Source organism: Manacus candei, unplaced genomic scaffold (genome assembly GCF_025592945.1).
Source record: "Manacus candei isolate 608988 ecotype Guabito, Panama unplaced genomic scaffold, ASM2559294v1 h1tg000077l, whole genome shotgun sequence".
In the NCBI taxonomy this organism is placed as follows: Eukaryota; Metazoa; Chordata; class Aves; order Passeriformes; family Pipridae; genus Manacus; species Manacus candei.
In genome coordinates this window covers 6,642,420-6,659,784 of record NW_026138125.1, presented here as the reverse complement: position 1 = coordinate 6,659,784, position 17,365 = coordinate 6,642,420, and the positions used below count along the sequence as shown (strand labels likewise).

The 17,365-nt window shown below is 46.6% G+C and overlaps 1 protein-coding gene and 1 long non-coding RNA gene across 2 annotated transcripts in view; one reads left to right on the top strand and one right to left on the bottom strand.

The window, feature by feature from the left end:
• Window positions 1-17,365, top strand: part of LOC127481214 (uncharacterized) — a 228,311-nt gene that overhangs the window by 75,511 nt on the left and 135,435 nt on the right. The window lies entirely within an intron of this gene.
• The window catches only part of KIF5C (kinesin family member 5C), a 72,564-nt gene that overhangs the window by 48,407 nt on the left and 6,792 nt on the right, over window positions 1-17,365 (bottom strand). Inside the window, exon 2 of the mRNA XM_051810157.1 lies at window positions 1,200-1,290. Within this exon, the coding sequence (XP_051666117.1) occupies window positions 1,200-1,290 (91 nt within the window). The remainder of the gene's footprint in view (window positions 1-1,199; window positions 1,291-17,365) is intronic.

The following is a 17,365-nucleotide window of genomic DNA, read 5'->3' as shown; positions in this document are numbered from 1 at the left end:
AGGTAACAAAATTTTATGCTCATTTCCACTCTCCAACAGCAACATTTTTGTTTCTCCCCTGATCACCTGGGTGGGACCAGGTTGGTTTGCTCCAAGTTGTTGGAGCAGGAGAACCGATTTCCTCCAGAACTGCACCCAGGGTTTGGAGCGGGGCTGCTCATTCCAGGGAGCTCTCCCGACACAGGAGCTCTGAGCAGATCCAGCTCCATCCCTAAAGCACCAGCAGGTCCTCCCACATGGCTCCAGCAGCTCCTGCACCCCTGTGCACACCCCCAGTATCTCCAGAATTCCCCAAGTGTTCCCCACCCAGCCTTGGCCAGCTCTGACACCATTCCCACTGTCCACACACTTGGATTTAGAAACCAAAACCCAAGGACCAAACTCAGGGAGAGCCCAGGGACACCACACAAGGAACAACCAGACCAGGGACTACTGAGATGCTGCAACACGGTCAGAGCACCAAGGCTGAGTTCAGGAAGGGTTTGGACAACACTCCCAGGGACAGGGGGGATTGTTGGGGTGCCTGTGCAGGGCCAGGAGTGGGACTTGATGATCCCTGTGGATCCTTTCCCACTCAGCATATTCCATGATGTTATGAATACCACCAGGGAGGGACCACCCAGCCTCGGGACCACATGTGAGGTCTGAGGGTGATCTGGGAGGTGGGGGGGTTATGGCAAGTGACAAAAATGCACCCAAAAACTCTGATTCTCAAACGAAAATTCAACAGCTCATGAAGGTTTTGTTTCAAACAAACAGGGTGTCATCTGAGAGGCACCTGTGTTCTCATTTCAATTTTAAATGCAAGCTCTGTGCATGCAAAGAAGAAACCAGTGCTTTCTACACTCTCCTTCCATAGTCCACCCTCCCACTCCAAGGTACAGATATTCCACGCTCATCCTGGACTGAACAGTCTCACACTGCACGAAGAAAACACTTTTTGTTCCTTATAGCACAAAAAGCAAGTGTTTGTGTGGAATAACACGAGGAGAAAGGAAGGAACAACTGCTGCGATTCCTTCAGCTCTTCTGTGGTTATTTTTTTTTACCCAGACAAGCCCCAGAAAAAAGGAAATGCTTGGGATCACTAATTACTAATTACACCGAAACATTTATTATCCAGTCTTTAAATGGCTCGAGGGGACAGGGAGACATCTCTTTCCCTCCCCCCAAGCAGGGATAAGCAAAGACAACACCTACCTTTAACAATCTGCTTGGCACAGGCATTATAAACTTGTTCCTGGGTTGTGTTGGGAGGTAACACTCTATCAAAGACATACGGCTTCCCTTGCTGCAAACAGAAGAGGAACTCATAAGATAAAGCACATTTAACACAGCTTATAATCCCAATTTAACAGGCATCAGGAAATGCAGAGTTTCTCACAAAGGGAGCCATTCAGTGCAATATTTTGTGGCCTAAACAGATGTGACATCTCGTGTGCTCCAAACCCATCTTTTCTAGAGCTGGCAAATAAAACGTGGCATATGTTTCCTGTGTGCTCACATTTGGGTCAGCAGGGAGGGCTGTGGGACACAATGAGCTGAAATATCAGCAAGAGTTGGTTATTTCCTCCTGGGAGTTACAGGGGAACAGCCATGTAAGTATTGAGGGGGAAACCATGTAAATATTGGGGGAATAACCATGGTAATATTGGGGGAATAGCCACATAAATATTGGGGGAATAGTCGTGTAAATATTGGGGGAATAGTCGTGTAGATATTGAGGGAATAGCCATATAAATATTGGGGGTATATCCATGTAAATATTGAGGGGAAAGCCATGAAAATATTGGGGGAATAACCACATAAATATTGGGGGCATATCCACGTAAATACTGGGGGAACAGCCATGAAAGTACTGTGGGGAAAGTCATGGAAATATTGGGGGAACAACCACATAAATATTGGGGGGATATCCATATAAATTCTGGGGGAATAGTAATGTAAATACTGGGGGGATAGCCACGGAAATATTGGGGGAACAGCCATGGAAATACTGGGGGAATAACCATGCAAATATTGGGGGAATAACCACGTAAATACTGGGGGGATATCCATGTAAATATTGGGGGAATAGCCACATAAATATTGGGGGAATAGCCACATAAATATTGGGTGAATAGTCCCGTAGATATTGGGAGAATAATAATATAAATACTGGGGGAATAATAATGTAAATACTGGGGGGATAGCCATGGAAATATTGGGGGGATAATGATGTAAATACTGGGGGAATAGCCATGGAAATATTTGCAAAGGGTTTGCTGCTCATCACCGAAAACTAGTGAGAGACTTGGTGTGAGAAAAGCACTCAGAGCTGAGAGAATCTGAAGTTTGCAGGTCCTGAGAGCTGGTTGTGCCGAGTCTGGGGTGGCCCAGCCCAGTCCCAGCACTCTACTGGTTTCATTTCTAGGCTAAACATGTAAATGTGTCAATAAAACCCCCGATCAGACCCAAACCAGGCTGCCCATCGGGCTGTTATGCTGCTCTAAGTTTGTTTTTTATTCAGAAGTCGTCGTGATTTTTATCCTTAGCCCCAACAAACAACGAGGTGCTGTGTGGAAACCCCACAGTGACATTTTGGACCATTTCCCCTTGGAGCTGCCCTGATTCCCAGGTGACACCAGGACTGACACTTATTCACATGGATACAACTTGCACATGCATTTTGATTCCTCTTTGCAGCGAGTCTAATGGGTTACAAGGCAAACACGCATCACTACCCCTAAAAATAGAGCTGCCTGACACTTAAAAGGCCAATCAATCCTTCAGACAGCAGCTCTGCTCCCTACAACCCAACAACAAGCACGACATTTGCATTTAAAACACGCACCCTTCCTTTAAAGCTGCACTAAGAGGATGTGTAACATCCTTCTCATCTGCCATCAGAGACCTGACACCGACTTAACGAGGCCTTCAAAGCTAACGAGGTGGCTGGTACCCCATGCAGGAGGTTGTTCTGTCGTGGGGATGTGCCACTCGTGTGCCACTCCAGCAGCTGTTCCAGTGCTCTGCTCAATTAACCATTTTTGTCACACTTTGATTTGACTTCAAGCAGATCAGGAGCTTCCCCTCGCCGGCTCCTGAAACTCGGCTGAGCAGCAGCCACGGGGGAGAAGGAGACAGGGAGGTGCTGGATGGCTGGGTGTGTGCCTCATGTTTCAGCCCAGGATTTAGGAAATCAAGGGTAAGGAGGCAATTTATAAGTTGTTTAGTAAATAATTTGTGGGTTTGTGCTGAAAACTGGGCCCCCAAGCACCCACTTGGTGAGACACAACCCCAAAGAGGTGACCCAGACCAACACCACTGATGCAGCCCCTGACCATGTGTGTTCATGTTCCATCCTGAGACTTTGGGTTTCAAGGGTAACAAGGCAATTTATAAGTTGTTTAGTAAATAATTTGTGGGTTTGTGCTGAAAACTGGGCCACTCCAAGCACCCACTTGGTGAGACTCAACCCTGACAAGGAGACTTGGACCAACATCACTGATGTAACCCCTGACCCCAGTGTGTTCATATTTTGCCCTGGGATTTCAGAACTCAGGGATAAGAAGGCAATTTATAAGTTGTAAATAATTTATAGTAAATAATTTGTGGGTTTGTACTGAAAACTGGGCCCCCCAAGCACCCACACAACCCCAAAGAGATGACTTGAGCCAACACCACTGACACAACCCCTAATCCCAGTGCAACGTGTGTTCATGTTTCACCCCAGCATTTCAGAACTCAAGGGTAAGGAGGCAATTTGTAAGTTGTTTAGTAAATAATTTGTGGGTTCCTGCTGAAAACTGAGCCCTCAAGCACCCACTTGGTGAGACACAACCCCAGCAAGGAGACTCAGACCAACATCACTGATGTTGATCCTGCAGCCCCTGATCCCCGTGTGTTCATATTTTGCCCTGGGATTTCAGAACTCAAGGATAAGAAGGCAATCTTTAAGTTGTTTAGTAAATAATTTGTGGGTTTCTGCTGAAAACTGGGCCACCCCAAGCACCCACTTGGTGAGACACAACCCCGAAGAGGCGACTGGGACCAACAGGACTGATGCAACCCTGAACCCAGTTCTCACTCCCAGGAATGTGGGGGCACCCAGACAGCACCCACCCCAAACTCTGCCTCTCCACAGCTCCTCATGGCCAGTGCACACTGTGGCTCTCAGCAAGACAGAGCTCTTCACTCCCAGGATGAAAAGGGCTGCCCAGCCCTGCTATAACTATTCCAGAACAATGCAACTTTTTGCCTCCTTACCCCCATTTTGCTCATCCCAAGCACTTAGGCAATAATCCCTAACTCAAGAGGCCAAACCCCACATGGACACACAACCCCAGACATCCCTTTATCCCATTTATTTCCTTCATGCCTGACTTGAGGCTTAGAGAGCAATGTCAGCTCATCATCCCACTGTGGGAAGCACAGCATTACAGGCAAACACCACTCTGGTGCAATCAATCCAGCTCTTCCAGTGCCTGGAATGTCAGAGAGCCCCCCCAAAAAAAGCAATCCCATCAAAACTGTGCTCCACTGCCTGCAAAGTGTTATTTATCTGCCAGACTGAAAAGCTGCACAGGCAAAGCAGCAGCTCACGGATCAGATTTCTTCCTGGGGATTTTTGTTTGGGAAGCTGAAAGGCTGGAAAACTCATCCCTGGTACCTGAAGAAAATAAATGGATGTGAAGGACAAAATGACTGCACAAAGTGAGAGCAGTTATGGGGTTTTTTTGGGGAGGATTTTGTGCTTCACCTCCACAAAGGCAACTAAAGGCTCGTGCTCTGTCCCGTGAGGGAGGGAAGAGGGACAGACCCTCTGCCCACCCTCAGCTTGAGGGTTTGTGCTTCTTTTGCTCTGCCACCACTTCTTTTCCATCCTAAACTCCCTCAACCCCCTTCTCCTCACCTTCACCACCAGCTCCTCCCTCATTCCTTGTTCAGGAGTTCCTGCCTGGATCTCTGATGCTGGAGAAAAGTTGGGCACTCCCCATGTCCCCCCCTCACCCTGTCCAGCTTTGGGACCCTTCCTTCTGTCTCCTCGTGCTCCTCTCCTCACCACCACACCCACCAGCTCCAGGCTTTTATGTTTTGGGGTGGATTTTTTTTAGGTTTTGTTCCTGTTGTTGTTATAATCTCTTAATTTTTTCACAGACTTTCCACAAAGGCAACAAAAGCCAAATCCACCCTACAAAAACAACACGCTGGCAGATCCAAAAGGTTTGCTCCAGAACAGAGAGGGAGGGTGAGCAAACACAAACATCCCCTGGATTTTTAGCCTGATCCCAAGCAGTCCTTTTTTTTCCCTCCCCATTGTCATCTTCAGAAATAACATCACTGTTGGTTTTTTTTTTTTTTCAAATGTAACTCAGCTTGAATTAAACACCAAAATCAGGAAGCAATTCGAGGAAGCAATAAGCAGCCAGAAATAAAATGTTATTTTCTGAGCTATGCCAACGATTTTATCCGTGCACCTCCTCCATACATTATTTCCCAAACTTTCTCATTACATGCAGTGTATTATCTCTCATACATAAATCACATCGTCCTTCCTATGCAATTGCTTCCTACAGTCCCCCTGACAATCTGTTCCATTAACTTGTGCCACTGCTGCATAATGGCTGGGATAAGTGCTCCAATCCACCCACACAATTCCTGCTGAAGTTGTATTGACAGCAAGATGGATTCTGCTCTGGCCCTTCAATAGCACCAAGGATTGTCTCCATAGATATTGCCAATTATTATTTCACTGGCTTAACATTATCAAGGTTTCCTATTGAGTTTACAGGCTTGGTATTTTAAAAGGAAAAAAAAAAAAAGGAGGATTTCACAAGTACCAAAAGGATTTTAACCATAAATTCCAAATTTACCAAATTTTACAAGCACCATCACAGAGCTGTACTGTCAACAGAAGCTAATACAGTCTCAATTAAAAAAATAAATAAAATAAAATACCTCTCAACTCTCCGAAATTCCACCCAGACAGGAAATGAGGAGTTCTCAGTGCTAAGAATGAGAAGCCCTAATACAATTCCATACTTAAATCCCTGTGATCTTCAGGTAGAAGTTGAGGGTCGACTCCACCCATGGATTGTGAGATGACACCTCACCTTCAGGCATCTGAATCCACAGCCCCATCCCCAAAGTCCTCCTAAAAAGGTGAGGTGGCTCAGGACAGAATTCCCAAGAGCCAGCAGGGAGCTCAGGGATAGAATTGCTTAAGTAGAAAAGAGGAAGAGAGAATACAAAGTGCTGGGTTTCTTTGATTTTGAGGGGCTGTGAGGAGACATTCGGGTGTGATGGGGAGTTTTAGCCTGAAACCATCCCCTAAAATTAGAGATATCACTGAAATTTCTCACAAGAGAGGCACAGGTTTGTTCTGCTTGAGCAGACAACACATCCCAAGGAGCACAAGAGCACAGAGGCAGGAGGGGGTCCCAGAGAAGTTTCCCAGAGAAGCTGTGGCTGCCCCTGGATCCCTGGGAGTGTCCAAGGCCAGGTTGGAGCAACCTGGGCTAGTGGAAGGTGCCCCTGCCCATGGCAGGGGGTGGCACTGGATGGGCTTTAGGGTCCCATTCCAACCCAAACCTCTCTGGGATGCTCTGAGCCAGGAAGAACCATCCTGACAGGGCACCATTTCAGGATGACACCAGAGTTTAGGGATGTCTGTGGGAGGACAATGGCAGGGAAAGGGAGTGATGTGGGTGATTTAGGGAGGAACCAACATGGGATGAAGGGGGAAAAGCACCAGCTCTGTGAGGAGGCTGCTGGTCACCCTGCTTGTCTGGCTGGGCCCCACATCCCATCAGCACAGTCCTATCCTCTTCCAGAATTCCTTTCTAACTCTCTTCCTGGGTGAGAGACTTCACTCTGGGTGCATCCATGTTTATGGGGCCCTAAGGACCAGCAACCAAAGCGGGACCACAGGTCACAAGGTCCACGTGTCCGTGCTTCCAGCTGCATCCCTGTGCCAGGAGGTGTGGAAAGGGGCTCAGCAGGAGCAGGAGGGTTCTTTTCCCCCCCCTTTATCCCTGTGAAAGAGCTGCAGTGAGCCATGGAATCATCAGCTGGGGAAAGCCTTTGGTCCCTGCAGAGACCAGGGCTCAGTTTATCGGACAAATTGTTTGGCAAACTGTGACTGTGCTGAATCCCTGTCACTGTTATCCTGGCTCCCTGTCCAGCTCCAAGGGTTTTACTGATGCAGCTGGAATGACCTGTGAGTGGGTTTGACTGGCTGCACACGATGCCACTGCCAGAGCAGCCAGGTAACAGCACCACGTGACGTGCAGCAGCTTAATTAACGGGGCCAATTATTTCCCAGATAAGTTTTCCCTCCCCTAAGTGCTCTTGTAGGAAAGGTTTTATAAATAAAAGATGGGTAATTGCAGGCCTGGAAGATGGAATTTTTCAGAGAGGGGAGAAAGCAAATTATCACCAGTGGCAATTCCATTTTTCAGTCCAGGCACGTCCTGCACTGCACCGAGTTTCTCCTGCAGAAGGTGGAATAAAACACATTCCTTCCCTCCAGCCTAGAGAGCAGGAATTCAAGTCTTCACTCCCTTTGAAAATGCAGAGGCCACACTGACTGAACACTTCCTCCATTCCCAAGTGGGATAAATAGCTGGCCCTGCAAATCCCCCCTGGAATTGCACTGAACTTATGAGACAGAGGGAATTCTTTTCCCCACAAGCTACAGAGGTTCTGCAGCTCCAGGGTTGTTACAGTGTTGTTGGTAAAGCCCAAGGAATAAACAGGTTCTATTCTCCTAAAGCCATTTATCTCTACTGAGAATCAAAAACATGGTTACAAACAGAGGGAGAAAACAGAAGCATGTAAGAAAAGCAGTTAAATTCAGTTATTATGTTAAATTCAGTTATTACATTTTCCCCCTATTCTGTTGCACTGACTAAGGAAATGCCACTGCCATCCCAATCCATTTTCTGTGTCATCTTGCCCTATAAAAACACTGCAGCAGCAGCAAATCACCCAGTGGATGAAATTTCTGAATTTGCCTGGGTTAAAAAGAAAAAAAAAGGAAATTTATTCAGAATAAACCTAAATAAGCCAAATAGTCATACCAAGTTGTCCAAAAAAAAAAAAAAAAAAAGCTTAAATCTTGCTAATATTCCCAAAAACTCATTTGGAAAATAAATTAAACCATGTATGATCAGGCACTGCAGAGCAATCTGAGACAAACTCAGCATTTCTTTTGCATAGAGGGCTTAATTATTGATCTACTTTATGAATATTTCTGTGGAGCTAATGGAATTTGGCTCCTGGCCAGTGATCCACTTTTAGCTCTCCCTGCCAGCAGAAAGAACCTTTAACTCCTTGAAAAAAAAAACAACAAAAAAACCCCAAAAAACCCCAACACTTCAGAAAGCCTTATTTTATTTTGCTAAAGATCTGCAATTTAGGAAATCAAACCTTAGAAGTTTATTTTAAAGCCTTTCTTCCACGTGGAAAAAAGGCTCTTAAAGAAACTTTATAGGAATTTTAAGTATAAAAAGCTCCCAAAACAAAGGCAACTGTTAAATAATCCTCTTGAGCAACATTTTTTATAGTTCTGACACAGCAATATTTTGAGTCACAGCTCTCTCATTATTATTATTGACTTGTACTGGTGCAAACTAGTGCAAGTTATCCAAATTTTTCCTGGTTTTTACCAGGCTCCAGCATTCCAAACAACCTACCCTACTTCCTTGTAGCAATGGGATAAGAGAATCTGACAATTTATTTGGTATATAAACCAATGCAAACTAACAGCTTAGAAAGGAAATACAGAAAACATTCTTTGGAGAAGAGAAAATGAATTCAGGAAGCCTGAGACTCCTCTAGCTAAAGGTCTTGGGATTTTAGGAGCAGTTGAGAATGAAAACAGTGAATATTAGGAAGAATTTATTCCCAGAGAGGGTGATCAAGCACTGGAACAGGTTCCCAGGAAAGTGGTGGAGTCCCCATCCCTGGAGGGATTTAAAAGCCATGTGGATGTGGCACTTGGGGACCTGGGGCAGTGCTGGGGGAATGGTTGGACTGATGCTCTTAAAGGGCTTTTCCAACCCAAACCATCCCGTGGTTTTCGTGATTCATTTCTATTTTGTAAAATTCAGTGCTTCAAAACTGGTTGGAAACGGCTGGTTTTTTGTTATCTGGAGAACACTGTGATTTTCTCTGACCAAAAATTACAATTTCACAGCCAGAAAACAATGCAGGAAAACCTCCCTCAGGCAGCATCTCGGGGCAGCAACAGAAGGGGGGTCAGACAAGGCCATCGTGGGTGGGGACTGTGGGAATAAGCTGCGTGGAGCAGGTTGTCAGGGTTTATAATACCCCAACAAAAAAGCAGAACAGGTGAATATTTCAAAACAAAGCAGTTTTGGTGCTGAGGAAGCTCCACCTTGGGAAAGCAGAGCACAAACCAGCCCAAACTACATCTCAATTCTGCCCTGGCAGCCTCTGTGTTAATCTCTGCTTTGTTAAACATATCACTTGCAGATTTATGGGGCAACTGGGTGGCTCAGGAGATTAGTAATGGGATCCTGAGCGCTGTCAGTCGAGGATTCAAATCCACCCCGGGTCAGGAGGGGTCACGACCAAACCAGAGGGCACCGCCGGCCCCGGGAGCAGCTTTGCTGTCAGCGTGCTCTGAAAAGCAAGGGCTGGAGGGGGATCAGGGAATAATCCTCACCACTGGTCGTGGGGTGTCCTGTCAGGGTGGATAAACCCTGGAAAAGGGAACAAGGGAGATCCTTGCACCCCACTGCCCACGTTTGTTCCGCGGAGAAAGCGCTTCCCGAGCACCCTGTGGCACTTGCAGCTGGGCTTTAGTCTCCTTCAGGGATTAATCCAGAGCCACTAATTCACTGGGTGAGGGAATCCTGAGGGGGGAATTCCTGGGGGTCTCAATTCCTGGGGGGTCACCTTGAGTGCTGTGTCCAGTTCTGGGCCCTCAGCTCAGGAAGGACATGGAGGGGCTGGAGCAGGGCCAGAGGAGAGCAACGAGGCTGGGGAAGGGACTGGAGCACAAGTGCTGGGAGGAGAGGCTGAGGGAGCTGGGGGGGCTCAGCCTGGAGAAGAGGAGGCTCAGGACAGACCTCCTCACTCTCTGCTACTCCCTGACAGGAGGGGGGAGCCGGGGGGGGTTGGTCTCTTTTCCCAGGCAACCATCAGCAAGACAAGAGGGCTGGGTCTGCAGCTGTGCCAGGGGAGGGGGAGGTTGGAGATTAGAAAGAATTTCTTTGCAGAGAGGGTGCTCAGCCATTGGAATGGGCTGCCCAGGGAAGTGGTGGATTCTCCATCCCTGGAGGTGTTTAAGACAAGACTGGATGTGGCATCAGTGCCATGGGCTGGGAACCACGGCGGGGTTGGATCAAGGGTTGGACGTGATGATCTCTGAGGTCCCTTCCAACCCAGCTGATTCTATGATTCTGTGATTCTATGAAAACTGGCACTCCCACCAGCATTGAGCCCAGGCACGTCTCTGCCCTCCAAACCGACCTGTGAGGAGCCAAAGCACCCCCTGTGTGATGGCCACGGCAAGAACGTGGTTCTGCACCAAACAGAGCCGAGTGTTCTCATCCCACCCTCACCAACAGCAGCTGTGGGACCAACAGCAACACTGGGATGTGTAGATTTATTTTCCTCTGCCCTCAAGAACTGAAAATCTCGATTATTCCAGAGTCCAGGCTAGTAGTATCCAAGACATTCATAACCTAATGGAGTAACCATCTCCCAGAGCTCAGGAAACAACCCTCAGCCCTTGATATCTTGCTGGTTGAGTGTGCTCCTGATTCACAGAGCAACCATAACCCCAGAGCTCAGGGAATAACCCCTCGATGCCTTTGCTGGTCGAGTTTGGTCCTGATTCACTGGGAGACCAGCAACAACAACTCAGACTCACTTCCTCATTTACAGACTGAGGCACTAAACTCCAGGAGTGCTGGAAGCTGGAATGTTTACAGACCTGATGCTGCAGCAGGATTTTAAAAGCCTACAGTGTAGCTGCTCTGCACCAGCCTCCTTTCATGCAATTTAATTAAAACTCGGAGAATTACAGAAGGAGAATGACAGAATGTACTTCCCTCTACCTCTTCCACTGAAAAGGGATACTCAAAAGAAGAACTGAAAGGGCAGAAAGCACCACAGGTTTTACCCACAGAGATGTTTGATGCACGGCTGCCCCAAAATTACCTTTTTCTTTTTTTGTAGCTGGATGAGTTGAGGCCTTGACCTGCATCTGTTGGAGACATTCAGCTCTGCAGCTCAAGAAGTGCTGGAACAGCCACGACTTGGGGATGGAAGGGCCTTGAGATGTCAAGGCTGGCAGAGCAATTACAAACTAATGCAGACAAGTTGCTCCTGGCAACAAACCTCTTCAGGCACAGAGGGAGAACAGCCTTCACTGCACAGACCCTGCACGGGCAGGGCCACTCTGAGGGGGTTCTGGGCACCCTCTACCTCTCCCTGTCCTGGTTCTGCAGTGCCTGGGGCACACCCAGCCCTGCCAGGTCCACGTCCCACAAGCTCAAAGCTTGTTTAACAAGAACAGAGAGGAAAATCAGCTGTTCCAGGAAGGAAGGCACCAGAATGTCAGTGTTTGAGCCCCATCAGAAGATCACTGACCTCCCTTCCCTCTGGTAACTCTTTATAGAATCCTGGAATATCCTGAGTGGGAAGGGATCCACAGGGATCATCAGTCCAACCCCTGGCCCTGCACAGACACCCCAACACTCCCCCCTGTCCCTCAGAGCGTTGTCCAAACCCTCCTGGAGCTCTGGCAGCCTTGGGGCTGTGCCCACTGCCCTGGGGAGCCTGGGCAGTGCCAACCACCCTCTGGGGGAAGAACCTTTCCCTGAGATCCAACCTAAAATTCCCTGGGGTCCTGTTCCTGCTCACGCAGGGCACAGACTGGAGTGAGGATGTTGAAGACCCCAGTGAGACCTCCCCTCGGTCTCCTCTTCTCCAGCCCCCTCATAAAGCCCCTGCAGACCCTTCCCCATCCTCCTTTGGATGCTCTCTCATGGTTTAATGTCTTTTTTAAACCATGGTGCCCAAAAACTTCCACCGATTTTTTTTTTTTACCTCCTGATTCTTATTCCAGTTTGCCCAGTGTGTTCTCCCAGTTTGTCCAGTTTCTTCTCCCCCTTCACTACACTCAGTTTCAGAGAGGTGGGGGTGCAGAAGAGAGAGCACAGCTCCCCCAAAATCCCCCCAGCACAGCCAGACACAAACCCTGGTCACTTGGAGCCCAGTTCCTCTCACCCTGTTCCTCTTACCTCTGTGTAAGGAGGAACCTGCTCACCCCCCATCCACAACCTCACAACCAGCTTCTGCTTCTTGCACTGATTTCCTTCCATCCCTCATTCCCTCTGGATTTAATAAAAGAACAGAACTCTTAGTTTTGCCTGACTTATTCAAACCTCACAATTTTGGTGCCAGCCACCCGAGTCTCCCTCAAGCACAAGCATGGGGGGATCAGGTAGTTATTAAAAATATATATATAAATTTTAATAATATTTTAAAAAAAAACTTAATAGGACCAGGTAATTATTTTAAAAATATACAAATTTTGATAATATTTTAAAAAAAACTTAATAGGAACCTGCTAAATGGAGACCCCAATGCTCTTTGTCAAACCCACCTGTTTGTGGGATTGGGATCACGGTGCTGCAGAGCTTGGTTTGGAAATCCTCAGCAATCCTACCCCAGTCAAGGCATTCTTATTTGTACCTCTAGTTCATAAAAACATCCTGTAAGGTGACTAGACAAGTAGAGACAAAAAAATTCCTTACAAGCCAGAATTACCGTTTCCTCCCTTTTTTACACCAGTTGTCAGGAGGAAAATGGAGCATTTAACAATCTGGTTTTTGCATCTCTGATAAGTTAATTCATCACTGATAAACGAAATCAGTCATCAAGAAATTCAGAATCGTTTAAATCTCGTTCAAAACCCAAGGTCCCAACCTGGCCCTGCATTTGGCAGCAAGAATATTTACACCACCTTGTCCCACACTGAGAAACTGGTGGTGACAAGCTGGGCTTTCCTGGACAGCTGGCAAAGGGTTCTGAGTGTGTTACTACACACACTGCAGCTCAGAGAGTTGAATAGGAACATATTGAATATATATATATGTGAATAAAAGTGGTATTATTGAGCTGGGTAAAACACACCACACCCAGGCACACACAGCAAAACACCCTCTGTGAACTCTAAGGACAAAGAGCTGCAGAATTTCCTTTTCAGCTGCACTGCCTGGACCTTCTCTGGTCATTTTTTGGGCTTTTTATGAGCAAAACAAAATAGATTCTCTGGCTCATAACCCCTCCTGTGCTCTCCCTGCAGCTAGAAGTGCATTACAGCTCTCCCAGCACAGCAATGAGATCAGCAGAGGAGCCCCACTTTCTGCTAAATTATCCAGAAAGGGCCTGGAATTATCTGCCAGTAATTCCATTATCAGATTTAGTAATGCTGATGTATTCCCTCTGCAATTCCCAAATCCTCAGAGCAGGGTGCAGCCCTGCCATGCTTCATTCCCTGAGTTCAGTAATGGTGCTCAACACTTGCATCCATGAGTGAAAGTTCTGGTGCTGCCTCCTGACACACCACAGGGAAACGAGGGAAGGACCTGCAAAATGAGTCATGCATGTAAACACAGGACCTGTTCTTATGTAATTCATCATTCCTATTCTGATTTTTTTTCTACAGCAGAGACAAATAGAGCCTGGAACACACCGGGGCTGGCAATTAGCAGGAGGTAAGGAGGGTGCAAATAATCATTAAGACCTTTTGTTTTCATTAGTATAAAGCAGTTGCTCTTCCTGTTAAGCCACAACCTGCAGGATTTCAGCCTCCAGCCACTTGGCACCGCTTCAAAAAAAAGCCAAACCAAACAAAAACCAACCCCTTAATCCTGAAGCCACCGAGGTCTCATCTCCCCCATCCTCGATGCTTACCCAATTTACAATTCCGGGATCCCAAAGCCTCTGAAAGCTACTCCCAAATGGCAGGTTTTAATAATAATAATAATAATAATAATAATAATAATAATAATAATAATAATAATAATAATAATAATAATAAATAAAAACCAAGTAGTTTTTGTTACACAAACCAGCTCAGCCTTAGGGGTCACTGGTAAATGAGCAAGATCTTCTCTCCACCTGATCCTTCTCCCGTATCCAAGAGGAGGGATAACTGTTCATGGAAGGAGGGATAACTGTTCCCAGCCACACCACCGTGCAGCAAGGAGGACCTGGAGGGGCTGAGTGCTGCCTCCTGCATCCAGGGACACATTTATCCCATTGGAAAAGCAGGGCAGACACACAGCAAAGCTCTCCAGGTCCTAAACACTGTGGGTGCCTCTCTCCAGGACTCCAGGACACAGTAATTGCTCTGAATTCCCACGTCCGGGCAGCTGCTTCAGCTTTCAGGCTTCTGGTGTTTCCCAGAGTCCCAAATGACTTTCTCAAAATGAGCCTGAAGCGTGCACAGGCAGCTGCACAAAAATCAGAAATCCCTGAGATTTGAACCTCCAAACCCTATAATAAAATAGCAGGGAAAAGCAAGGAGCGTTCCCACTGCACAAACAGGGATGAAGGAGCCGACGCCTCGGGTCACTGGCAAGTCAAATCCAGTGAGTTGTTGAGTTCTAGCACAGAGTCTGCCTCCAAAACAGACCAAATCCAAGCCCTGCTAACAGATTTACAGCTGCATCAAGGCAAAAAAGCAACCTACTGAGCTCCATTAAAATGACACGTTCAGACAGCGCTGCCTCTGCTGGAATGGCACCTGCTCACATCAGGAAACACAACAAGGGGATGATTAATTATAAGAAAAACAGGAATCCCATATTAAGTGATAGACTATGACCAATTCTGGCTATGAAACCACCTCAGGTGCTTCCATTTTCCTGCTCCTGCCCAGGCAACCCTTCCTCAGAGCTCCACAGCTCCAGCATCACATATGGTAGATGAAAATAAGTTGTTTTTGCTGGCAACAGCTCCGTTTGAAGTTTATGGCTGAGGTTACTCCATAACACTCTGAAAATCCGGGCTGCACATAAAGCAAGCAACGGGCAGAATAAATCCCCTGTTACCAATATAAGCAAATATTTCTCTCCAGGATGAAGGAACATGTGGCTCCTGGATAGTGAGATTAACGTGGCTCTAAAATTTGTTTGCAGCACTGAACTGGTTTGCTTTGAAGGTAAATTGTGAAAGACACCCTAAAGTGGGGGATAACCAAGGCAGTGTGTTTATCAAATGACAGCAGGGTGGATATTTAGGGTTGACCCAGAAAGGGGTAAGAAAACACAAAAAAGAATACGGGGAGGTTTTTAAGAGGAGAAAAACAAACAAAATGCAAGATAAAAGGGGAGGGAGGGGAAGTAGTATAAAAGGAGAGAGGGAACAATAAATGTAATATAAAAGGGGACAGGGGAAAAAAAGTAATGTAAAGGGAGAGAGAAGCAGAGGACAGACATGACATGGGGGCAGCAGTTTGAGGGTAACAGGTTAATGCTGAGCAGTGGCATTTGTGTGATTTATGTAGTGATAAAAATAAGTGTTTGAGAGGAATTAACTGGTGCAGTTGAAGAAGATGGAGCTGTGGGAGTGCAGAGAACTGTGTGTGCCATGGAACAGCTCCTGAGCATCCCCAGGAAAACCTGGGAGGAGCAGAGGATTACCAAGTGACCAGCACAGAACCTCCGAGCTCTAGGAGAAGCTGCAGCATTCCCACATCTCCCTGCTGGCCTAAATACTGCGATCCCAGCAATGCAGGAGGGCTGGGCAGGCAGGAAAAGAGATTACAACTGCAGAAAAATCCGACTTCTGGTAACAGCTTTGCTAAAAATACTCCCTAACCCAGTTACCCCAATTCCGAGAACGGTCTCCTGCACAGCCTTGGCTCGGTGGGGGAATAATTCAGCAGCCACAATGACTCTGGTGTGCCACAGCCTTCCCTGCACGGCCCCAAGGTGACTTTAAAAGTCAACTTTCACCCCTCCAGCTCGGAGGTCTTTAGCTCAGAGGCTGCCACGGGGCCAGCAGGATGGAACAGCCTGTCACAGCAATAATGTCCAAGCGAACTCAGGAATGTCTCCTCCTGCAAAAGTTACTGAAAGCCTTTGGGCCATTGAACTCGTAATAAAACGTGGTTTCAGCACCGAATCCTCCTCGTGCAGCTGAAATGTTTAACAGAAGCTTCAAAACAAGCCCAGTTTTGCAGGAATCCCACTGCTCCCTGACCCAGAACAGTCTCTCCCATCAACCAAAAGCATCTCCTGTCCATCATCGTGAACAGGGAGCAGAGAAAAATTCCTCTTAGCAGAGAGGCACTGAAAAAAATGAATCATTTTTGGCAAAGACATCTAAGAGGACTGCTATCAAATATTTAAGTTTTTATCTCTGGATACTCATTTCTCAGGGGGGGGGAGAAAAAAAAAAATCCCACATTCCTGGTGTCAGTTAAACTCTGTGCCATACTTTGAAAATGTGCATTTCCTGAAGCTGCCACGGGACCAATTATTGATGTTATAAAGGGAACCTGATAACAATCACATACATTTCCAGGACATCCCATGCAAAGTCAAGAACCAAAGAGGCCATAAATATATAGGAATGGCTTGGGTCTTCCCAGGAGATGAATAAAATCCATCAGGAATCCCATAGCTGCCACTCCACACCTTTATGATTCTGAAGGATCCCATTTGGGATATTTTGAGGTAGAGGGGTTTTTTTTTGCTGCTGCTGTGTTGGGTTTGTTTTGTCGGGATTATTTAAGTATGGGATGTTCTCACACTCCAAAACCCAGTAAAATGGAATAAAGGCATTTTCCCTGTTCACAAAGCCAAGCACCATTATCCAGTGTGTACCTTCCACCGGGGCTGGAAAAACAAACATTGGCAACACCACAGTCCAAGTCAGAAAGTGTCAGGCAGTTACTGAGCGACTCTAAATCACTTGTTCTGCTTCTACACCTGGGTTTCAAAAGGTTTCAGCAACACAAAGCCTCACAAAAAAGGGAAAACAAAAGAGTCTGGAAGTATTTGGGAGGTTCCTGTGCTTGGTCTCGTTGGGTTCCATAAGACAAAACATGTCAAGCTCAAAGGAACCCAACAAAAACAGACACAAGTGCACAGGACTGGTGTAGATGTCATGAAAAAAATTAAAAAAAATAAAACAAAAACCCAACAAACCACAAACAAATCCCCTTGTGTAGGAGAGATCTTTTCATGAAAACATTCACAGCTCCAAATGCACTTTTGTATTCAACTAAACCAGCCAGATTTTAAGCAGAAACTCATCAGCAACCAGACAGAATTTTGGAAGGAGACAAATCCTAAGTGACTCATTTTCGTGATAACAGGAAGGACACTGAA